General features: G+C 37.1%; 1 protein-coding gene across 5 annotated transcripts in view; it reads right to left on the bottom strand.

Annotated features, from left to right (window-relative positions):
• The window catches only part of MGAT4A (alpha-1,3-mannosyl-glycoprotein 4-beta-N-acetylglucosaminyltransferase A), a 155,842-nt gene that overhangs the window by 59,815 nt on the left and 70,560 nt on the right, over nucleotides 1–25,467 (bottom strand). For 4 of the 5 annotated variants that reach the window (XM_047745042.1, XM_047745040.1, XM_047745041.1 and 1 more), the window contains exons 3-4: nucleotides 8,339–8,506; nucleotides 5,828–5,968 (exon numbers count right to left, since the gene is read on the bottom strand). In XM_047745042.1, coding sequence (XP_047600998.1) covers nucleotides 5,828–5,968; nucleotides 8,339–8,506 — 309 coding nt within the window. The remainder of the gene's footprint in view (nucleotides 1–5,827; nucleotides 5,969–8,338; nucleotides 8,507–25,467) is intronic. The other variant, XM_047745043.1, reaches the window with a different exon arrangement.

Here is a 25,467-nt window from a genome sequence, read left to right as displayed (position 1 = left end):
GAGAACATGAAAATGAAAACATAACAGCCCCAAATCTTCAGAAGGCAACAAAAGCTATTCTAAGGGAAAAGTTTATAGCAACACAGGCTTATCTCAACAAGAAAAATCTCAAGTAAACAACCTAACATTTAAAGGAGTTAGAAAAAGAACAAACAAAGCCCAATGCCCACAGAAAGAAGGCAATAATAAAGATTACAGCAGAAATAAATGAAACAGAGACTTAACAATAAAACAGATCAATGAAACCAGGAGCTAGTTCTTTGAAAAGATCAAGAAAATTAATATGCCTTCAGTAAGATTCAGCAAGAAAAAAAAGAGAGACTCAAATAAAATCAGAAATGAAGCAGGAGAAATAACATCAACCCCTCAGAAATACAAAAGCATTTAAACTTTCGTAAGAGTTTATGAAAAGTTATATGCCAACAAATTGGACAATATGAAAAAAAATGGATAAATTTCTAGAAACATACAGTCTTCCAAAACTGAATTAGGAAAAAATAGAAAATCTGAACAGATCAATTACTAGCAACAAAATTGAATCAGTAATTAAAACAACAACAACAACAACAACAACAAAAAAACACCACAACTCCCAAAATATATAAGTGCAGGGCCAGATGGCTTTATAGGTAAATTCTACCAAACATTTAAAGAGTTAATACCCATTCTTCTCAAATTATTAGGAAAAAAAAAAAAAAAGAGGAAGCTTCAAAATTCATTCTATGAGTTCCAGCATTACCCTGATACCAAAACCAGAGGAAGGCACTAAGTAAAAGGAAAACTACAGGCCAATATCTTTCATGAACATAGACACAAAAATCCTCAACTAAATATTAGCCAACTGAATCCAACAATATGACAAAAATAATTCACCATAATCAAGTGGGATTTATTCCAAGGAAAAAAGGGTGGCTCAATATTCACAAATAAATCAACATCATACATCAGGTTAATAAGAGAAAAGACAAAACCATAAGATCATCTCAATAAATGAAAAAGCATTTGACAAAATCCAGTATCTGTCATGATAAAAACTCTCAACAAAGTGGATTTAGTGGGAACATACCACAACATAATAAAGACCATATATGAAAGATTAACAGCTAGCATCACACCCATGGTGAAGAACTGAGAGCTGTTCCTCTAAGATCAGGAACAAGACAAGGATGTCCACTCTCACCACTGTTATTCAACCCAGGAATCAAAGTCCTAGCCACAGCAATCAGACAAGAATAAGATATAAAAGGCATCCAGATTGGTAAGGAAGAAGTAAAACTTTCACTATTTGCAGATGACATGATACTATATATAGAAAACCCTAAAGACTCCACCAAAAACTGCTAGAACTGATAAATGAATTCAATAAAGTCACAGGATACAAAATACACAGAAATCAGTTGCATTTCTATTCACTAATAATGAGATAGCAGAAAGAGAAATTAAACAATAATCTCATTTACAATTGCACCAAAAAGAATAAGATACCCAGTAATAAATTTAAGGAGATGAAAGGTCCGCACTCCAAAAACTAAAAAACACTGATGAAACAAACAGAAGATGACACAAACAAATGGAAAGGTACTCCATGCTCATGGCTTCAAAGAATCCACATTGCTAAAGCGTCTGTACTACCCAAAGCAAGCTACAGATTCAATGCAATCTGTATCAAAATAACAATAGCCGTTTTCACAGAACTAAGACAAAGAATTTAAAATCTGTATGGAATCACAAAAGACCCTAAATAGGCAAAACAATTTTGAGAAAGAGCTCAGGTGGAGGTATCACAATCCCAGATTTCAAAATATACTACAAAGCTGTACTAATCAAAACAGTATGGGAGGTACTGGCATAAAAACAGATCAATGGAACAGAACAGAAAACCCAGAAATACACCTATACTTATATGGTCAATTAATTTGTGACAAAGGGGGCAAGAATATACAATGGGAAAAAGAGAGTTTCTTCAATAAATGGTATTGGGAAAACTGTACCACTTTTTTACACCATACACAAAAATAAACTCAAAATGGATTAAAGATCTAAGTATGAGTCGTGGAACCACAAAAACCCCTAAAAGAAAAGATAGGCAGTAATCTCTTGAATCAACATCCAAGGCTTACCAAGATTTTTTGGGGGTTGTCTCCTCACACAAGGGAAACAAAGGCAGAAATAAACTACTGGGACTATACCAAAAATAAAAAGCTTTTGCACAGCAAAGGAAGCAATCAACAAAATAAAAAGATAACCCAGTGAATGGGAGAAGATATTTTTGCAAATGATATATCCAATAAGTGGCTCATATCAACTCAATACCAAAAAACCCACAAATAATCTAATTTTTAAATGGGCAGAAGACCTAAGCAGATATTTTTCCAAAGAAAGCATACAGATGCCCAACAGACATAAAAAGATGTGCAACGTCATCAGGGGAATGCAAATCAAAACCACAATGAGGTATGACTTCATACTTGTCAGGATGGCTAAATTCAAAAGGACAAAAAATTACAAGTGTTGTCAAGGATGTAGAGAAAAAGGGACCTTCATGCACAGTTAGTGGAAATGCAAGCCGGTGCAGCCGCTGTGGAAAACAGAATGGAGGTTCCTCAAAAAACTAAAAATAGAACTATCCATTAATTCCACCACTGGGTATTTACTCAAAGAAAAGGAAAACATGAATTCAAAAAGATATATTCACCTTTATGTTTACTGCAGCATTTTTACAATATCCAAGATATGGAAGCAACCTAAGTTTCTATCCATAAATGGATACATACATACAATGTATGTGGTACATACATACAATGGAATACTACTCAGTCATAAAAAAGAATGAGATCTTGCCATTGCAACGATATGTACGTACCTAAAGGCTATAATGGAAAGTGAAGTAAGTCAGAGAAAGATAAATACTATACGATTTCACTGATATGTGGAATTTAAGAAACAAAACAAATAACAAAAAAAGACACCAAAAAAATGGACTCTGAAGTACAGCAAATAAGCTGGTGTTTGCCAGATGGGAGGTGGGTGGGAGGATGGATAAACAGATAAAGGGATTAAAAATATACTTATAACAAGCACTGAGTATAGAATTGTTGAGTCATATTGTACACCTGAAACTAATATAACACTGCATGTTAGTTATACTTCAATTTTAAAATTAATTAAATAAAATTATTTTAAAAAGAAATTTCCTATATTTGTTCCAAACAAATATTTACTGAACACCTATCGAACCCAAGGTATTATTCTAGGTGATAAGGATAATAGTGAACAATGTAGGTAAGGTCCCTCACCTCACAGAATCAATATTCTAGCAGAGGGAAAAAGATAAATAATATAATCTTAGCAGGTGATAGGTTCTAACAAATTAAAATGTGGCAATATTAAAAAGAGTAAGTGGGGAACAGGGAAAGGGACAGATACCTCTATAGACACCAATGTTATGGAAGGCCTCTCTTATATCACCTGAACTGATAACTAATGATAAGAAAGAGCAGATGAAGAACATTCCAGAAGAGGAAACAGCAAGGCCCCAAAGAAACAATGATCTTAATACAGTCAAGAAATAGAACAGAATGTATCTAAAGCAGAATGAGCCTAGATTCAGAGAATTAATTAGGGGTCAGATCAAATGTAACCTTAAATTTAGTTTTAACTGACTATAAGAGAAAGTCACTGTAAAGTTATAAGTAGGGGAGTGACATTATCCAATTTTTAATTTTAAAAAGATTACCAAATTTTGTGGCAAACAGATATAAAAGTATTCAGAGTAAAAGTGTTTTGGGGAGATCAGTTAGAAGTTAGGTGCTCTGAATTAGGGTACTGGAAATGGGGCTGAGTGGAAAGACTGGAGAGAGAGCACAAGTGGGGGTAGCGGCAGGCAGGCAGGAGGAGAAAGAGAAGCAGGCTCCCCACAGAGCAAGGAACCCGACGTTGGGCTCGATCCCAGAAACCCGGGATCATGACCTGAGCTGAAGGCAGCCACTTAATCGACTGAGCCACCCAGGCACCCCATCTACCCCAATTCTTTGTGCCCTCGATGCAGTGTTCTAGAAGAACTACATAGCTCAATCGTTCAGATTGCTAATCTGATCTTCAGCTATATCCACTGCTTATTAGTCCATCTATATGGTAATTTTAAATATAAATTGATGAAATTAGAACCAGAGATAACCAAATAATCCTTTATGAACTGGCCTCTCATCCCTCTAAAATATATTGAATATGTGTAATTTCTATATTACATTCTGCTTGCTCTGCAAATTCAATTTCCTTGAGTATTAAGTCATTCACAATGTGGGTTTCCTTAAATATTTTGTAACCCTAGTTGTACAATACGCCCTTTACCCATCTGTAGTTGCTGTATGTATTTATTGCAGCCTGCAAATTTCATGGAAGGATCTAGAAAGGGTGTGGGTTGGGGGGGTGGCTAGCAGGTTTTTGTTCTTCACAAAGAATTCAAGCCCCTCTTTAGACAGTAGTTACCTGGAACATTCTCCCTCTTTAGTCTTAGGAAGACTTAACTGGTCTGAGTGCTGTTCCTTATTTAGTCAGCCTGACCACTTTATAACAATTTTTAGCAAGAAGCAGTTTTTCTTTGCTCTAAAAAACAGAAGAGGCACCTGGGTGCTCAGCTGGTTAAGTGTCTGCCTTTGGCTCAGTTCATGATCTCGGGGTCCCAGGATTGAGTGAGCCCTGCATGGGGCTTCCTATTCAGTGAGAAGTCTGCTTTTCCCTCTGCGCCCCCCTGCTCATGTTCTCGCTCTCAAATAAATACATTAAAAATTTGAAAAAGAAAAGTTCTTAATTCTTAATATAAAGTCCCTAAAAAGATTTTGGAGCTGCACAAAAATCCAGCATCTGCTGGATAAATATTTATTTAATCAATAAGGAAATGGAAGAATGAGTTAGTCTGAACATGGTATTTTAAGAATTATCACTTCCTTAGGAAGGCAGAGTGCAATTTTAAATGATTCATAAAGTAGAAAGATGGCAGAACTAAAAAAAGACAAATATAAAAGCTTATGCTAATAGATCAAATAATATGAGAAAACGCAACACACACAAAAAAGTAAATACCCAAGAATCTCACTGAATCCAAAGCAGATTAAATCAGCATTTCAGAAACATTATCACAAATGTGAACCCCAGTATCTATCGGGTAATGGTTTTAACAAAAGACAAAAGACTTATTAGGGGAGCAAAACGATATTTTGCTATCTATATTTTAAAACCTCCAAAGAAAACATTAATAAAGTCAAAATAGAGGAATAAAAATCATGAAATAACAGTAAGTAGGGCCCACAAGGAAAATTAAACCTCTGGCAGTTCTAACAAGAGGAAAAAAATAAATAATAAACTATATTTTCACTATATGAAAAAAAAAGCAAACCAAAGTATTTCTATTATTGTCTGAAAGGTTAAACAAAAGTGATTATATGCCTTCCAGCTCTTTAAGAAAAAGCAGGGGCAAACAGAAAAAAAACCTCTCTTGATGAAACTGTGAGAACTATTAATGTAGAAAGAAAACACAAGAAGAAAAAGTCATCTCAAAATTTTAAAAACAGAAAAATTAAAAAGGTTTAAACATTTTTCTGCCTGGAGATGGGGCTTAAACCAGATTTCTCATGACCCTTTTCAGCTATATACTCTGATCTATGGCGAAAAATATCTAACTCCTTTCAATGTAAATGAATCCTAAGTTATTATGCAGAGAGAAGGAATTTTCTTCTTTGACCTGCCAGATTTCTAATGGTGAATGTTATACTCCAAGATCCAATTAAGACCAGCAGTACAACCACAGTAAGAAACAAAATAAACATACCTCCTGTTCTTCCATTACCAATCTGCAGAGCAGGCTGAAGGCTTCTTTCATTTTGCAATAAATGAGGCAAATGATAATAAATACTTGGCACTTGAAGAGATTTTTTGCTTGTTAACTCCTTTAATAGCTTAAGGGTATTATCTAAAACAGAAAAGCATAATTAATGATCGCCTTACTTACAGAAGTTACTGATTTTACAAATAGAGCAGTAAAAATTTATGAGCACTAGAACTAAAGAATTTTCTTTCCTGATTTCATACTTTGGTGAATAAGATCTCCATTTAAAGTGAAAAAACACACTTCTGCAACCAGAGTTTCACAGAGTCCCAATGTTGATACCACTCTGAAGAAGCCTAAGTACCATGAGAAGGCAGAATGCTTTCATCACGGAATGCTTTCATCGTTTGCTGTTATAAAGGTTCAGTTCAGAACTCAGGCCCTGCAGAACACACTCGAAACATGCTACCCATTTATGAAAATGTAATAAGCACATTCACCACAATAACTTTCACTCTCCTTATGCTATTCTATTTTACTGAATTTTCACATGGAAGATTTTTTTTCTTTCAAACAAGTATAGTAATTTAAACAGCACAATTTGAGAATGCCCTGTACAGATCCTAATTTTCAAGTAGTTCTGTTTTTCTTGGAGGAGTTAATGAACCCTTTAACATAATATGAAATAAAAACTCAATCTAGTAGGCAATATTGTTTTACAGTTCCAACTCTATTTTAATTTAACCTTTTAAATACAGAAGTTGGCAGTAAGGATTTAAAGCCTCGAAGATTTCATGCAAAACTATATGAAAACTCCATTAAAAATATGACAAGACATTGTTCAGTCTTTCATGAGAGAAAGTCAACTACTGTCTGCAATTAGAAATTTTTTGTTAAAAACTAATTGCCTCAACCCCTTAATACAAAATCTGTTTTCTCAACTGTATACGAATCTTTTTAAAAAATGTGTCTTTGGGTGAGATGTATTTATTTGAGTATTAAAAAAAATCAAACGTAAAAAAAAAATGACAAGAATCAACAATTCACAAAAGAAATGCAAATGACTGTTGTACTTAATCTCACAAGTAAAGAAACAGTTATAAATTACAAGACACTAGTTTCAACCTATCAACTTAGCATAAGTTGATAATAGTATTAAATACTGGTGATAATGTGATACATGTTTCAGCTATTCAGAAGAGCATCAAAAACCCTAGAACATGTCTGCTTTACTAGTCAATAACTTCCCTTTTAGGAATTTCACTTTTATGCACGCAACAAATATTTAGTGATTATCTATTTTGTCCCAGCCACTGTGTCATGTGTTTAGAAATGAACAAGCCATCAAAACATAGATCCTTGTCTTTAAGGAAATTATAATGTAAAGAAATAACATAAGGGCTACCAGAAATGTGACCAATTTATACACAAAGATGTTCATCGCAGAGTTAGAAATTGGGGAGAAAAAACAATATAGGAAAATCCTATTTGCCTAATATTAGAAAAATATTTAATACATTATAGTATATGGTTAACTGACATATGGCCAATAAAAATGGCATTTTTGAAGAATATTCAAAGACACAGTAAAATACTAATAGCCTAATTTTAAAAGGTAAAACGAGGCTCTAACACCCAATCACAATTTTGAAGAAAAACATAAGTGGAAAAAAGACTAGAAGGAAACAAAAAATGTTAGCAGAAATCAACTGGCAGCAGGCTTATGGGTGCTTTATTTTTTTATTATCTATCCCATTCCATAATTTTAAGTGTTATTGTGCCATATCACACATTTCACAATCAGGAGGAGAAACATGGAGCATGAAAATTTAAAATAAGGTCAGGTAGTGAATCTAAGACAAGAGGAATGAATAATAAAGGATGGGAAAAGATGCTGCTAAATGAAAAAGTATATTAATCCTGAAAGATTACATAAATTCTGAGGCAACTGATTACATACACATGTCAATTTAATTATTGGACTAATGAAAACACAGAAACAGAGAGAGGGTAGTTGTCACTCATCTTTCTCTAACCACAAGTTGTCAGAGAAGCAACAGATCAGATACCCCCAAAAGTGCACACTGTAATAAAACCATATTTTTTTCCTCTAAATCAGAGATAAGAGTACTAATTGTTTCAAATAGCTCAAAGGTTCTCCAGAGTCTATCTGAGGCCCATACAGGTCACAACATAAACATGTAAAAACACAAAATTAAATTTTAATCTCATTTGGAATATGGTTTTTAAAAGATCTGGCTTTTTGCTACTGTCGGTGAAATTGATCCAACTGAAATCTAAATCAATATTACGTTACTCTCTTAAAATCAAAGTGAGTAACTAATCACAACTGTTTTATAATTTACCATGATAGCGAAGGTTTGTGTAATGTCTCTCTCTGAAAACAGTAATAAATGCTGGCTGATAAGCTACTTTATACGACTTTCAAATAAATTACATCACGTAACCCTTTGAAAATAATAATTTTTATAAAACTAAAAATGTCATTTGTACCTGAAAATTTATTTAATGGATCCTTACTTCCATTTGCTTCTGCTCCTACACGCTTGAACTGCTGTACAATGGCATTTAATTCAGAAGAGCGCTGAGAGATTCTATGTTCAGCTATTCGAAGACGTTCTTTCAAGGCAAGAAACTCTCGTTGATAAGCAATCAGTTTTTCTAGAAGCAAAACCAGAAGTTTTTAATGTATTTAAAAAAAACAAAACTGTAAGAATAGAATTTTTACAGTCACATTTTTCCAGAAAGATATTCATTTGTGTATTGCTACAGAACTGAAAATAAAAAAGAGCCCCAACCAGTTATATATAACAAAGCCTGCACTAATGTAATGCTCCTTTTTTTTTCTTAGCATTAGAAAGCAATTTATTTTTTTTTCCCCTGAGACTTTAAACTTTTTTGTTTGTTTGTTTAAGTTCAAGTTAGTAAACATAGAGTGTATTACTAGTTTCAGGGGTAGAATTTAGTGATCCTGGTCAGTTGCATATCACACCCAGTGCTCATTACATCAAATGCCCTACTTAATGCCCATCACCCAGTTACCCCATCCCCCACCCACCTCCCCTCCAGCAACCCTGAGTTTGTTTCCTAAAGTTAAGAGTCTCTTATGGTTTGTCTCCCTCTGTTTTTATCTTACTTTTCCTTTCCTTCCCCTATGTTCATCTTTTGCTCTTCATATCTGTAAGAATGCAAGCGCTTTCAACTTAGCACTTAACAATGGAAAGACAGGGATAAAAGGATGAAAATTTTTAGAATTAACACTACAAGCATAATACTAACATCATTTCTCAAAAGGTTCAAACAACTATAAAGACCTTATTTGTGGGGCGCCTGGGTGGCTCAGTTGGTTAAGCATCTGCCTTCAGCTTGGGTTATGATCCTGGGATCGAGACCCGCATGGAGCCCCACATTGCATCGCACTCCCTGCTCAGCAGGGAGCCTGCTTCTCCCTCTCCCTCTCCCTCTGCCTGCCTCTCTGCTTGCTTGTGCTCTCTCTATCAAATAAATAAAATCTTTAAAAAAAAGAAGACCTTATTTGTATTAAGAAGAGAGAGATAAAGTATTGAAACTGATGATAATATATCTAATAATAAATTACCACTTATAGCATAATCATTTATTTCCATAGGCCGTTTCCTCTGTACTTCCTATTCTGCCAAGATTTCCCTAGGCCAGACTTTGGCCAAATTCCTGATTCCTAAAAACTCTACCAGGCAGATGTAAAATCAACTGAGATGACCCCCGTTAAAAATCATCCTTTTTTAATTTGAGAGAATCACAGGTCAGGAAAACCTGGTCTAGTAAGTAAAAGTGGATTTTATGAGGATAAATGTAGGCCTTGAAACAACCGGCACAGAGAGACAAAGCGCAGAGCGAGAAGAGCCCTAAGGACAGAACCTGACATAGAAATCTAAGGGATGGTGGGAGAAAAAGCATTCATTAATCACGATCAGCAATGCTGAAAGATAGCTGAGGCTATGGGAGTAGGAGGAGTAACTTCCACAACCTCATTAAACTAAGAGAAACCCTAACAATGGTTTTCAACTTCTGTATCAAGTTAGGTAGGCTACTATTTTGACATCTAAACAAAACACACTTCAGAAAGACTACTTTTTACTTAATATTATTATCTCGGCTTTATTCAAGGATAGACTCAATAAGAAACAGACTTACAAAAAATAAATCTGCATGTTTCATAAAGCTAGTCTTAAAAACAGGCAATTATGTTCTTCTTTGTCCCTTACACAAAAGCCCACACAGTAAACATCTCTTCAGAATTATGTAGCAGGGGAAAAAAAAAGTCTACCCTGCTCAACTGTCATTCTTCCTTATATTGAACAATGACAGGCATGTAAACAGCTGTATTGCCCCTTAACTTGCTGGCTTTAGGAGGGAAGGAACGACAGAGCAGGCTGTAATTAGGTCAAACATAAAGGGAGCTTCCAGGTAACCAGCAAGGTCCTAATGACTGACCTGGGTAGTGGCCCAATAAAATTCATTATTATGCATTCATAGTTTTAGGCACTTGTCCATATGTATAAACTCATTAAATAAAAGAAATGTCAAAAAGATGCTATTCACAAACACGAAACTATCAACAATTATATTCTAACAAAAACAGTAACAATTGTAACAAGAGATACCCAAGATTCATGTGATAAAAACTACAAACCTCTTACTGACACCTGTAAGAGTAAATGAAATCATTGCTTAATCCTAAGTGAGAAGTCTCAAACTTGTAAAAAAATTATAATAATAAAATAAATTTAAAAATAAAAATGAATTCTACCCTAACTTAAATAATAAATTCAGTTCAATACCTTTCAAATAAATAATGAAACTTCTTTGGAATATGACTTTTCTACATGTGATCCTAAAATTCACCTAGAGGAGAGAATGTGTTTAAAGAGGGAAAAAAGGGCACCTGGGTGGCTCAGTGGGTTAAGCATCTGCCTTAGGCTCAGGTCATGATCTTAGGGTCCTGGGATCGAGCCCCACATTGGGCTCTCTGCTCAGCAGGGAACCTGCTTCCCCCTATCTCTGCCTGCCTCTCTGCCTACTTGTGATCTTGTCTGTCAAATAAATAAAAAAATAAAGAGAAAAAAATAATAAAGGGGAACTCGCTCTGAGATCAGAACACACTGGAAGTCTACAGAAATTAAAACACTGTGGACTGCCAGGTCCAGAAAGCGTGGACAAGAGCCGATTACACCAAGCAGGTGGTGTCCAAAATCAGCACTAGTGAACAGTCCTTTCAGTTCTTCCCTTTCAGCAAGTTAAAATCCTCTCGCGAACAGTCACGCAGTGCTGAGATTGTGGTTTCTTGACACCACCCACCCAAAAGAGAATTAGAACTCTCTGGAGGATAAGTTTAAGATGAACCTGAAACAATCTGGTATAAAATAAGAAAACGCTATTTAAAAAACACCACCACCGGGACGCCTGGGTGGCTCAGTTGGTTGGGCGGCTGCCTTCGGCTTGGGTCATGATCCCAGCGTCCTGGGATCGAGTCCCACATAGGGCTCCCTGCTCAGCGGGAAGTCTGCTTCTCCCTCTCCCACTCCCTTTGCTTGTGCTCCCTCTCTCGCTGTGTCTCTCTCTGTCAAATAAATAAATAAAATCTTTAAAAAATAAAAAAATAAAAATAAATAAAAAACACCACCACCACCACCACCACCACCACCACAGGACTTGCTAAAAGGGCACAGCAAGGTACCTGAGGGGCTCCTGACCGAATCAGGGACAAATTTAAGCACAAAACAAATACTGATAGTAACAGATGAGGGAAATGGGTTTCTTCATAGCAGGATGCCAACTAATAAATGAAGAAGGAATGATTAAGGTTGGAAAAATCACCATTTCGCAGCTATCACAGAAATAACTGATTCAGGCAAAAATCGAAAATGGATGCTTAGACCAGCAGGTGAGAGTGTGCTGACGAAAGGGCTATGTATGTCACCTCAGAGTATCTCCCCAAAAAGTGCTCATTACTTACAAAGGGAAAAATATGCTAACGTTACCATGGAGAAACCAGGTAGATACTTTGCTTAAGTGATCAAAGTTCCCATCAGCAACCAGAAAATGGACATGACATGCCTGCTGATGTGAGGCACAGAGGACACACCTTATTCTTGTGGCATTCCTGCCAAAAATACATAATCTGAATCTAATCTCAAGGAAACATCAGACACATCCAAACTGAGAGACAAGGTACAAAATAAAAAGCTCATACTATTAAAAAAAAAAAATGTCACAGTCATTGAAGACAAAAGGCTCGTGAGGAACTGCCACAGATGAAGAGACTGAAGGAGCCATGAAAATTCAATGCAAAACACAGCCCTGGGCAGAAACCTGGACCAGTAAAGCTAAACCCTACAAAGAACATTACTGGGGGAAAAATAACAGAATATAGGCTAAAGACAAGATACTATGCCAAAGTTAAATTTCCTAAATTAGATTCTCATACTGAAGTATTTTACAGAATTCCTTGTTCCTAGGAAATAAATATTAAATTAGTTAGGGATTAAAAAACATGATTTCTGTAATTTATACCCAAATAGTGCTGAAAAGAAACAAATTATCTCAAATAGGTGACAGAGACAAAATAGTCATAAGAGGTGAGATCTATAAAGTCATTTTGTGCTGCCCTTATAACTCTTCTTCATTTGAAACTTAAAAAAAAATTTTTTTTTTTTTTAATTAGGACTAGAAGGCATACAGGTTAGGTCTTTTAGCAGCTCTGGATTGGGTGGGATACGGACCTGAAGGCAGTCTCTGTGTCCTTCTATGCATTTCCTTGGTACTTTTTTGAAACCACCTTCCCAGAGGCCAGCTTCACCAAATAGGGAGAATAACCATTACCGCCACAGAAATGCCCCCAGCCCTTACTCCAAAACACTGTTCTGCTTTGAGGTGGCCAGGCCATGCTCCTGAAAAGATCCCTTGAGCCCATGGAGTACTGGATAAAGCCCTAAGTATTTCCTGTCAGCCCAGATGCTAGTGCTGCTGTTAGCCCAAAGTCCACAGCTATGAGAGGGCTCTAAATGGATCATTTCCCATCTCTCACATTGATCCTTGGTTTCTAACTCCATATTTCCATATTAAAAGGGTTCTCTCCAGACATCACAGCAAGTCTGTACTCCATCTAGAATGCCAGGTCAATGAATTAAAGTATGCATGGTAAAGCCCTTAGCTAGACCTGCTAGGATACCACAGAACACTGCTGGCTCCTCTCAACAGAGAAGAGTTATATATAATTTCCCCACTGCCCCCCTAGGAATGCAGTCTATCCTCCGTCATCTACCCAAACACAGGCTCACTAGTGACTTCTAGAATTTTCTCTACCTATATTTCCCATAGTATTATGCTGCTCCCTTAAGGAGAGTGATAGATCATCCCAGAAGTTCAAACTTTAGCATAACAGACAAAAAAAATTCCTTCAAATTAGTGATCACATGTTTGACGATTCTCTGTTTCAACATTAGTAACATAATTCTTTTTTTTTTTTTAAGATTTTATTTATTTATTTGACAGAGAGAGATCACAAGTAGACAGAGAGAAGAATGTTGATAAATAGCCTGGTCTACCCCTCTGTCCTTTAGTACTACAACAAACCATTTCACACAGATAAATATTTAAATATATATATAAATAGATAGATAGATAGGAGGAGATCCCTCAGAAATAGATTCCACAATTTAACAAGCTTTACTTTTCAGGAAGTCATGGCCTTTGAAAAACATTTCACTTCATATTCATCATTCTTAGACAACCATTTTTTAAAAAAAGAAGTCCCAGATGAAATTATGGGCAGTTTCTCATTTAAAAATCTCTTAAAAAATAAAAGAACTGCTGGGGAAGGCATGTGCTATGGTGAGTGCTGTGAAGTGTGTAAACCTGGCGATTCACAGACCTGTAGCCCTGGAGCTAGTAATACATTATATGTTAATAAAAAAAAATAAAAATAAATAAAAAGAACTGGATTCAGAAAGGGTTTAGAAGAACTAGTCTAGAAAAGCCAAAAGACAAGTGAGCAGGACTCTAAATGACATAGGTTGAATGGGATTTGAACAGACAATTCTAATTAGAACAGATATAGCTAAAAGTTACAAACAAGATGATGTATCTCATTCTCTAATGTTCCTGTGCCTAAGAACCACCTGGAAGAGATTGTTAAAACAAAATTCTGGATCCCCACCTCCAGAGATTTTAATTCAGTAGGTATGACATGGTGCTTAAGAATTTTTTTTTTTATTTTTTTTTAAGATTTTATTTATTTATTTGACAGAGAGAGATCACAAGTAGACAGAGAGGCAGGCAGAGAGAGAGGAGAGGGAAGCAGGCTCCCTGCTGAGCAGAGAGCCCGATGCGGGACTCGATCCCAGGACCCTGAGATCATGACCTGAGCCGAAGGCAGCAGCTTAACCCACTGAGCCACCCAGGCGCCCCGGTGCTTAAGAATTTTTAAACAAGCGGGGCAACCTGGGTGGCTCAGTTGGTTAAGAGTCTGACTCTTAATTTTGGGTAAGATCATGATCTCAGGGTTGTGATGTTGAGCCCCATGTCAGGCTCCATGCTGGGCATGGGACCTGGGCAAGATTCTCTTTCTCCCTCTGCCCCTGCCCCATGCTTCTTAAAATTTTTTTTCAAACAAGCTCCAAGGTGAAGCTTAGACATCTACTGAGCAGCACTAAGGTAACCAATACTGACCTCAAACTAGGTCTAGACTCAAGCAGCCGGGAAATCTGTATAGCTCTGCTCTACTCTCTACTAGCTGCTTCTCCTCTCTCTGGCTTACATGTTAAAGGATCCAGGGACAGAAGGTTCTGGACATAATCCTCAAGATTACATTTGGAGCACAGAGGGATTTCAAAACATCCAGTGGACACCTATTTCTAAAGTCTTCTTAAGAATTATGAAGAATTACCAAAATCACTCCTTGTTTCTGGAATATTCCACTCAGGATCCATCATACAAGCATGGATTAGAAAAGACCAGCACCCTTCTAAACTCAAAAGGGAAAATGTGCTTCATAGATATACAGAACCATATACTGCATTTAAAATAAAACAATTAATAAAATTCCTTTGTTCCCTTACATAATGTTTTCACTATGCTTACAAAACAGAATTCTAACTAGTGAATGAATACCACCAGACAAGCTACAGTTGAGAAGTTTTCTAGAATAAAATCACTATTTGCGAGTTGTCCCCTAAGTAATATAATCATTAACAATGTCATTCAAAAGAGACTTCCAGGTAGAGGTTTAATAAGTTAAAATTTATCCACTGACCTTATAAAGCACAATCCCTTAAGATAATCAAATGATGCTACATATACCTGTTACAACAGACTCCTAGAAATATTTTCTTAATCTAAATAGCTACAAATAATTTTCTTTGAGTTCTCTGAGGACAGGGAAATCACTTCTTAGCAATTATCCTGAAGTCCCAAATTCCATTATCATAGTGAAAGGAGATGGAAAAACAATAAACTGCATAACTTAGGATAATGCTTACTATACTATACTTAGCCATATGTTTATAACCATTCTTTACTTTCAAACTATATCAACAATGACTTTATCAAACCCAATTTTTAAAAATTCAATGAGCTATAAGGAGCTCAGAGTAAATATTAGACAGTTACAAACTCTTTTCCCTGAGTACTTAAACTTATGAGCAGATGCTTTTCCAAAGAAGTGCTTTGTCCCCAAAGGAAAAATTGTATTCTAGAAGATATAATAGTATGTCTTTTCCCATGAAGAATCGCTCAAAACAGGGCGTTATATTCTACATTAGAATCATCTTTATTTAAAACGCAGAATACTGGGCGCCTGCGTGGCTCAGTGCGTTAAGCCTCTGCCTTCGGCTCAGGTCATGATCTCAGGGTCCTGAGACCAAGACCCACGTCAGGCTCTCTGCTCAGCGGGGAGCCTGCTTCCCCCCCTGCCACCCCAGTCCCTGTCTGTCTCTATGCCTATTTGTGATCTCTCTCTGTCAAATAAATAAAATCTTAAAAAAAAAAAAAAAGGCAGAACACGGACCATTAGCCAATCCTTCACTATGAATTAGCCCTACCAACAAACATCATGTCCTCTTTCCGTAGCTCACTAGATCTGGTTGTTTCTTTTATGATCTATTTCATGCTTTCTTCTTCCCTCTTTACTTTCCTCTTGTTTCTTATTTTCCACATTTCTCCCGTAACACTCTTTGGCAAAACCCTTTTCAAATTCTTCTGTGTTTCCTTCTGGACTTCTCATTTTCATCCACAAACTTCGTACCTCGCACCTCTTTCTTCTTTCATTTTATTCACACTACCCACACCCTCGTCTACCCTGCAATACCCCCACCTTTTCTGCTGTGTTTGTTTTAAATTACTGAGGACTTTTTTCTCCAATTGACATAAGCAGTCCACTTGCCTGGAGACATTAATTTTGCCGTCTTTTGTCTCACTGAAAACAATTGAGAATTTAGGATTTTTCCTTCTTGGAACCACAATGGCAAAAAAAAAAAAAAAAAAAGGAAATTAGCAAGAAAACATTTCACAATTACTCAATAAATAGAAAATAGATGTGGAGACAAGTAATATCACTCTAAACTCCAATAATGTTGGCGAAATTGATTATAAAAGTGAAATCTCAGACTAAGATTCTCCAGATGATAATATCATCGATGAATTTCATCAAGTTCAAGATCAAGGCTTCTAGTTACAGATCAAAACAGAGATGCCCCTAGCCTTCCCACTAAGTATAATAAAAACCCTGTACATTACATATTACAACTACAAAGAAGACTCAAAGTAGAGAGAAGAAGGCAGGCAGAAGTGACAGTGGAACCCAAGGAACAACACAACAGTGAGTTCTCCGAGTCTCTTCTTTTTGCTTCGTATATTCCAGATTGAGTACTGGAGAAGCCAGCATCATGGAAACACCACAGGAGCACACAAAAACACCCCAAGAAAAACTTGCTCTCTCCAGACAAAAGACTAAGGATGGAGCAACCTAGCAAGAGGGAAAACTTTTAGACAATAAACACTATATTTCTGACCAAACACCATGAAAACAACCACGGTCCCATCTCCACGCCACTGGCAAAAGCCAACCACAGGGTCTAGACCTCCACCATTGTCCAACTGTAACAAGGTCACAAACACATACACACAAACACACACACACGGATGATATCAGAAAAGACTGTGTGCAGGGCATCTGGGTGGTACAATCAGTTGAGCATCCAACTCTTGGTTTCAGCGCAGGTCATGATCTTAAGCTCATGAGATCGAGCCCCACAATAGCCTCCAAACTCAGCACGGAGTCTGCTTCAGATTCTCTCTCTCTGCCCCTCATGCTCGCTTTCTCTCTAAAATAAATAAACTCTTAAAAAGAAAAAAAAAAAAGGAAAAGACTGTGTGAAGAGTAGGACTTACATTATCCTTCAACAGTAATGTGCCCCCCTCCCCCGCCCCACAAATGCTTATCAGTAGAGACCACACGGAAAACAGTTGACAGGGTACTTCCTCCTCTGCCAGCCAAACTTAGTGTCATCAGATGCCTGATAGGGAACCAATCTCCCACCTCTGCAACAAAAATAAGGAGGAGCCCCTTCCCACCTGGTATCAACAGAGGCCAAGTAAGGAAAATGGATTTCTACCTCAGGCATTAATAAGGTGGCACTCCACCTTTGCCTCCAAATACAAAATTGGTGTCAGAAAAGATCAGCTAAGGGGCATCTGGGTGGCTCAATCAGTTAAGCATTTGAGTTCAGCTCAGGTCATGATCTCAGGGTTCTGAAATCAAGCCCTACATCAGGCTCCCCACTCATGTGGGGAATCTGCTTCTGTCTCTTCCTCTGCCCCTCTCCTGGCTCATGATCTGTCTCTCTCTCAAATAAATGAAATCTAAAAAAAAAAAAAAGAAAAAGAAGAAGAAAAGAAAGAAAGAATGAAGGCCAGCTAAGACAGACAACTTAAACAAGACCCAGAGTCTCATAACATAATACCCAAAATGCCCTGGATAGCTGAAAATCACCCATCATACTAAGAATCAGGAAATCTCAACCTGAGAGAGAAAAGACAATCAGTAAATGCCAACACCAAGATGACACAGATGTTGGAGTTATCTGACAAAGATTTTTTTAATTTTCTTTAACTTTTTTAAAATTTTTTATTAACATGTAATGTATTATTAGCCCCAGGGGTACAGGTCTATGAATCACCAGGTTTACACACTGCACAGCACTCACCACAGCACATACCTTCCCCAATGTCCATAACCCCACCACCCTGATAAAAATTTTAAAGCAGCCATCATAAAAATGTTTCAATGGGCAAATTTTTAAAAAAATGAAAAACCTATGCAAAGAAATCAAAGACAGGAGTTACAGAAACAAATGAAAATTTTACAACAGAAAATACCATAACTGAAATTTTAAAAATTTAATGTATGGACTGAATAGCAGAATGGAAAAGAAGAAAGTGTCAGTGAATCTTGAGAAAGACAACCAAAATTGCCCCCCAATCTGAATAACAAAGAGAAAACAGACCAGAAAAAAAAAAAAAATTCTCAGGAACCTTTGAAACTATAACAAATGATCTGAGATCTAACATTCTTGTCAACAGAAACCCAGAAGGAAAAGATACAGAGAGTAGGCTGGGAAAAGCAGTAGAAAAAATAATGGCTAAAATTTCCCAAATTTGGCAAAAGATGTAAACACACATAAAGATGTAAGAAGCTAAGAAAATAACAAAAAGATAAACCCAAAGAAATCTATGCCAAGAAACAACATAAATGAACTTCAGAAAATTAGAGACAAAGAAAAAAAAAATTGATAGCAGCCAGAGAGAAATGACACATTCCAGTGGAAAAAAAATAATAATAATTTGAGTAACTGCAGATTTCTCCTTAGAAATCATGGCAGCCAGAAAAAGATGGCATGACATTTTTCAAGTACCGGAGAAGGGGGTGTGGGGGAGGGGGTGGGGTGGGAGAGCAGCAGCGGGTGGAGGCAGGGAAGAAAAAAAAAAAAAAAAAAAAGAACTATCAACCCCAAATTCCACACCTGGCAAAACTATCAAATAAGACATTCTCAAAGGAAAACCAATGGAAATTTTCATCAGCAAACCAACCCTTAAAAAATGGCTAAAAGGAAGTTCTTGAAATGGAAAGGATGAAAGAAGGAATCTTGCAATACCAGAAAAGGAAGAACCGAAAGAGCAAAAACAGGATAAATACAGGGGCACCTGGGTGTCTCAGTCTTTTTTTTTTTTAAGATTTTATTTATTTATTTGACAGACAGAGATCCCAAATAGGCAGAGAAGCAGGCAGAGAGAGAGGAGGAAGCAGGCTCCCTGCCGAGCAGAGAGCTCGATGTGGGGCTCAATCCCCGGACCTTGGGATCATGACCTGAGCCGAAGGCAGAGGCTTTAACCCATTGAGCCACCCAGGCACCCCAGAGGCTCAGTCTTTAAGCAGCTGCTTTTGGCTCGGGTCATGATCCTGGGGTCTTGGGATGGAGTCCCACATCAGGCTCCCTTCTTGGTGGGAAGCCTGCTTCTCCCTCTCCCACTCCCCCTGCTTGTGTTCCCTCTCTGGTTGTCACTCTCTCTGTCAAATAAACAAATAAAATCTTAAAAAAAATAGGATAAACACAATGAGGTTGCCAAATTATGTTTGGTGGCTGAAGCAAAAGTATAACATTATCTACGTACATTCTCAATGTAGAGAAAATATTTTAAAACAATTATAAACTATGGAGGGTAAAGGGGTTTTAAAGGATGTAAGTTTCCATACTGCACTTAAACTGATAAAATGCCAACAGCCGTAAACCGCCATGCCTATATATATATAGATATATCACACCTAGAGCAACCAGTAAAATATCTGTATGAAGAGATACACTCAAAACACTACAGATAAATAATAATGTAGTTTTTTAAATATTCAAGCAACCCTTAAGCTGTTAGGAAAATAGAGAAACAACAAAAAAAGAGGGACTAGTGAATAAAAATAAAATGACGAGACTTTATAAAGCCTAACATCACTAATCACATTAAATGCTAATAGTCTAAAAATACCAGATAAAAGAGATTGATAGAGTGGATTAAAAATACATAATCCAGGGGTGCCTGGGTGGTGCAGTCGGTTGAATGTCCGACTCTTGGTTTCAGCTCAGGTTCTGATCTCAGGGTTGTGGGATCAAGCCCCACATAGGGCTCCACATGCAGCAGGGAGTCTGCTATGACTCACTCTCTCTCTCCCTCTTCCTCCACCCCCTCCAAAAAATAAGAATAAAATCTTAAAAAAATACATAATCCAATTATATGCTCTCTATTCCATACCACGGAATGTCACTCAGAAATTAAAAGGAACACAGAGTGCCTGGGTGGCTCAGTCCATTAAGCATCTGCCTTCAGCTCAGGTTCCTCTCCCAGGGTCCTGGGATCCAGCAGAGCCTTGGGCCTCCCACTGATCAAGGAGTCTGCTTCTCCTTCTACCCTTCTTCCTCATTGTGTGTGCTCACTCTCTCCCGCTCTCTCTCAAATAAATGAACAAAATCTTAAAAAATAAAAATAAAAAAGCACAAACTACTGAAACACTCAACAACTTGGATGGTCTTCAATTACAGTGAGCGAAAAACAAACTGTAGTAGGTCACATACTATGTGATTCTATTTGTGTAACATTTTCAACATAACAAAGTTATAGTAAGGAGTAACAGATCAGTGGTTTTCAAGAGTCAGGGAGGTAGGCAGGAGCATGGGTGACAATAAAGGGGTAGCACAAAGGAGATCTTTATGGTGATAAAATTGTTCTTTACCCGGGGTGATGATGATGGTGGTGGTTACGAGAATCTGTACAAGTGATAATATGGCAGAGAACTATACACACCCATAGTACCAAGGTCAATTTCCCAATTTGGCATTGTACATTACACATACATAACTTCTAACAAGTAACCATTAGAGAGAAATGGGGTGAAGGTTACATTGTATCCCTCTGTACCATCTGCAGCTACCTGTAATTCTCTAATTTTAAATAGTTTTCTAAAAAGCAAAACAAAAAAGAACCAATGGATGAACAATAATTTCTAAGGACAAAAAGGAAACACATCATTTTCATCCAGTTGGTCATATAACTGGACAGACATCCTCGCAAGATCTGCCATAAAAGCGAGAACATCCTGTTTTGCTAAAAGGATGAATGACGGTCTTCTCTTGTCTAGCATGTATGTATGCAACAACATTTACTGGATTAGTTCATAAGCAGACAAATGGTAAAGGCTAATGCACATGCAAAAGTCATTAAAAAGACATGATGCAGAAATGGAAAGACTTAACTGGCTTCATCATTCTGTTGTTCATCAATTTAATAATGAAAATGTTTTGCAATTAAGAAGCAAATAAGACAGCCATCTTCTCCAACAAAATTATCAGCTGCAAAAGTTTCCATAAGTTTTGTGTTTGGATGATTCAAGTGTAAAAGAACTAGAAGTAATGAGGAGTTAAACCTATTACAGATGTATTTAAAACAAAGAATTACAATTTATAAGCAGGGTGTGTTCCAGGTTCATGCAGGACAGTCGATGAGCAGTTAGCTGTGTTCAAAGGACACTGCCCATTTCAATTTGTATACCTACCAAACCAGAAAAATGTGCAAATATTTGGCTTTCCTAAATTTAAATTATTAAAATTTACAATAAAGTTGTTTTTCCCTACCAGACTTTATTTTTATTTCTGTATTATTTGTAAAATTACAATAAAAATTAATGAAGGTTGCTCACTGGACCCAGATGATAAACAATGATAAAAATCCAAATTTACTGTATGATAATATCATAATAAAATGATAAAACATTATTTTTTCCTGGTAAAATGAGGCCTTTTAGACTGATTTTAAGGAAACTGCCACTTCCATCAACAGTTCATCGCTTCCTACACCACTTAAGGCAAACCTCAGTGTTTGGTGTTTCTACTCTAGAATCACGCTGCAGAAGGGAAGAAAGGATCAGAGAGTCCAGAAAGGATCTCATGATTCAGTCCACTCTAACAAAGTGACCTATCAGGGTAACAGCTCATCCACACTCTTAATCCGACTCTACACCTCTTTCATCTAATGACCTAAGGGCACAAAGAGAGGATGGCCCCATTCCTACAGATATCAGAGGTTGTAATTGCTACAAAAAACACACACCCTGAAGTTCTCATTCACAGGCTGAGCAGACTTCTCAAAAATTCCTTAGGCCCTTCCCGAAGCTTTTCCTACATTATGAAATTTCACCACATTTGCCCACCTTGCTAATCTATCCTTGCTTCTTTACACAGATGCCTCTGTAAACCTTCATTTTATCCTTCACCTGGATTAGAATGTAATGGTTCTTGGTGCCTTCTGGTATTCATCTCCAACTATTTTCTTGGATGATCACATAGCTTACCTTCCAAGCTGGAAAAACTTAAGTGACTCCCGACTTAACTCTCCACATTATCTCTAATGTCACTTAGAATTATTTCTTGCTTCAACATTATCAAACTGCTTGGGTCTCTCCAAACCCAGTACAAGTTTTAACCCTCTCTGTGCCTGCTGTCTGCTCATCAGACCTACGCTTCTCTTTCTTCGTTTGTGAAATTCCATTCATCCTTCAAAATATTCCTTGGTCGTCTTCCCTATGAAGCTTTCTTTGACCTCTGTCCTGTTTAGCTCCTCTTTATCCTTTTTTTTTTTTTTAATGATTTACTTAGTGGGAGAGGGAGAGCAGCAGACTCCCCACTGAACATGAAACCCAATACTGGACTCAATCTCACAATCCTGAGATCATGAGCTGAGCTGAAATCAAGAGTTGGATGCTTATCCAACTGTGCCTCCTCTTTATCTTAATTACACTCCTATTTTATACCTACTACACTGTACTATAATTACATATATATCTCCTTTTCCCTATTAAAGTGTGAGTTCCAGGATGGCAAATATGTCAGGAATTCCCAAGACCACACCCAGGTTCGCTGATTCAATAGAAGGACTCACAGTACTCAGCATACAGTCATATAAACAAAGGGAAAACGCACATGGGTAGAAGTCTGGAGGAAACCACGTACAAGCATCCAGGTCTTCTCCCAGTGGAGTAATACAGGACACACTTCGTTCCTCCAGCAATGAATTCTGACAACACATGCAAAGTGTCATCTACCAGCAAAGCTCACTAGAGACTCAGCACCCACTGTTGTTACTGGAGGCTAGTCTTGTAGGCAAGCTCTGCCTAGCACATACCAAAATTCCAGACTTTAAGAAGGAAAGCAGATGTTCAGCATAAACTAAATTGCTTGTACAAATAATTCAGCCACAATAAGCCACTCTTATCACGTAGGCTAAGTTTTATATCAGTGTTTACCAGCCAAGTTCCCAGATGGGAGCCGAGAGGTCTAGCATTGCAAGCAGGCCTTTCTAATGATAAGCAGTCCCAGCTCTGTTGTTAACTCTCTTTGCAGCAGGAATCACATTTTAGATTTTTTTCCCCCTAAATGTCAATGACTTGTAGAATGCTACGTAATTAGCAGCTATGCCAGTGAACTGCAAGTCCTCTTAAATTAAAAAAAAATTATAAGAAACTGATGTTTAAAACTGTATGTATAAAACTTGTCATAGCCTTATTTACATGGTTAAGCTAATGATGGTAATTATATAATCGAATGTTTTGGACCCACTAAAAACCATGACACAGGAAACATCTGTGATATATTAAGCAAAAATGTAGGTTATACATCATGCCTGATATGATACCAATTACATTTATATTTAGTAGAGTAGCTCTCAAGCTTTTTGGTCTCAGAACTCTTTCACAGTCTTCAAAATTATAGGACCGCAAAGACCTTTTGTTTATGTAAATTATATCTATCTATATTTACCATATTAGAAATCAAAACCAATCAACATGTAAAATATTTAAAACTATTTTAAAAACAATAAACCCTTTACATGTTAACATAAATAATATATTTTACCAAAAAATAACTATTTTCTGAAACAAAAATTTGGTAGAGTGACATATGCCCAAATCTCTCTAATGTCTGGCTTAACAAAAATACAGCTGAATTCTCATAGCTGCTTCTGCTATTTCTTTTGAGAATGAAAAAGGCAATAACCAAATAACGTATCAGTACTTCTCCAAGAATAGTCTTGACTTCGTGAACCTCCTGAAAAGGTCCCAGGAATCCTCAAGTCCTTGAACCATACTGTGAGAACCACCAGTCCAGAAAAATGAAAGAAAATATACCAAAAATGTTACCAACATAGTTCTACCTGCTAGATTCCATTGACTAGCATTCTATTTCGGATTTTTGTGCACATTTATACTCTATTAAATAAGACTGACCTGAGAGCTTTTTTTTTTTTTTTAATGCTATTCTTTTCCACTACCGGTTTAAGGGTACAACGTACTTTATCCGTGTACTTCATTAAACAATGGAGCCTAGAGCTGGACAATTACTCATATCCCCAAAGCTTGGCTGGCAGTCTTTCGAAAGCACCACAAAAAATTCAGTTAGCTAATGTTCTGTAATAATCCAGTGTTCTCAATTTAGTCTTCCTCTAATATGTCAACCATGAATAATATCCTTTCAGAGTTAAGAATACGTCAAGCATAGATTTCCACACAACCTCTGAGCACAGCATATGCTTAAGCAGCCTTCCAACCTAGAAAAATTAGATTAGGAAAATGTTTTAGGAAATAGATGATAGCCAACGAAGCTGAACATAAAATAATACCAAACCAAGCCCAAGGGATATATCTGCCGACTTTAATATGTAAGTAAGAAAGGTAACTGGCCTACCTGGTAGAATTTAGGTCTATATTCTAGCCCCTGTTCAGATTCTGTTTTAAAATTAGGTCCTTATTTATAATGCCTCAGATATTAAAGAATTCTCCCTCCCTCTCTTTTTTTTTTAGAAATTCATATGGCAAAAACTTTATGTCTGATTTTATGTGTATATATTTAGAGCCTGAAGAACCTTAGGTGTAATGGGTCTCAAGCCTGCCTACAAATCAGAATCACCTGACAGAACATTTTAAGAAATGCCCAGAGGACTTCTAACTTCTACTATAACAGACTGAGAAGGCCCACAGAAACTCTTCCTCACTAGAACTGAAAGCTTGCCAAATGAGTCCAAAAAAAACCCGGCTATTTCAGCCCTCTGGAAATCAACTGGAGACATACAACAAATGGTTTATTTGTGAAAACACTGTACTTTGAGTAAGAACAGAGTTAAGCACGTGACTTTTTTTTTTTTTTTTTTTGCCAGGAACTGCCCTCATCCCTCCTCAGCTCTAACACTTCAGAAGTTCAAAAAGGCAGGGGGAGGCCTTGAAACCAACAGATTCACTGTCATGGGGGTGGAGGGGGCTCACTTGATTTGGACTGTGGGGCAAAGTGGCAATCTCTGAGGCAAATGAATGGGAGGGTCAGCGTCTCCGCCAGCCTGAGGCTACTATGCTATAGGGAACAGGCAATGGACAGGCAGAGCAGCCAGAAGACTTCACGAGAAGTTCCAGAGAGTGAGACAGCAAGAGGGAGCTTAAAAAACTCTTCACAGCTCAGGTTGAGTGGAGGCGATAAGCACACACAGCAGAGACCAGA

The sequence above is a fragment of the Lutra lutra genome, chromosome 9, assembly GCF_902655055.1.
Source record: "Lutra lutra chromosome 9, mLutLut1.2, whole genome shotgun sequence".
NCBI classification, from domain to species: Eukaryota; Metazoa; Chordata; class Mammalia; order Carnivora; family Mustelidae; genus Lutra; species Lutra lutra.
The sequence above is the reverse complement of the archived record's forward strand: the minus strand, read 5'-3'. Positions and strand labels throughout refer to the sequence as shown.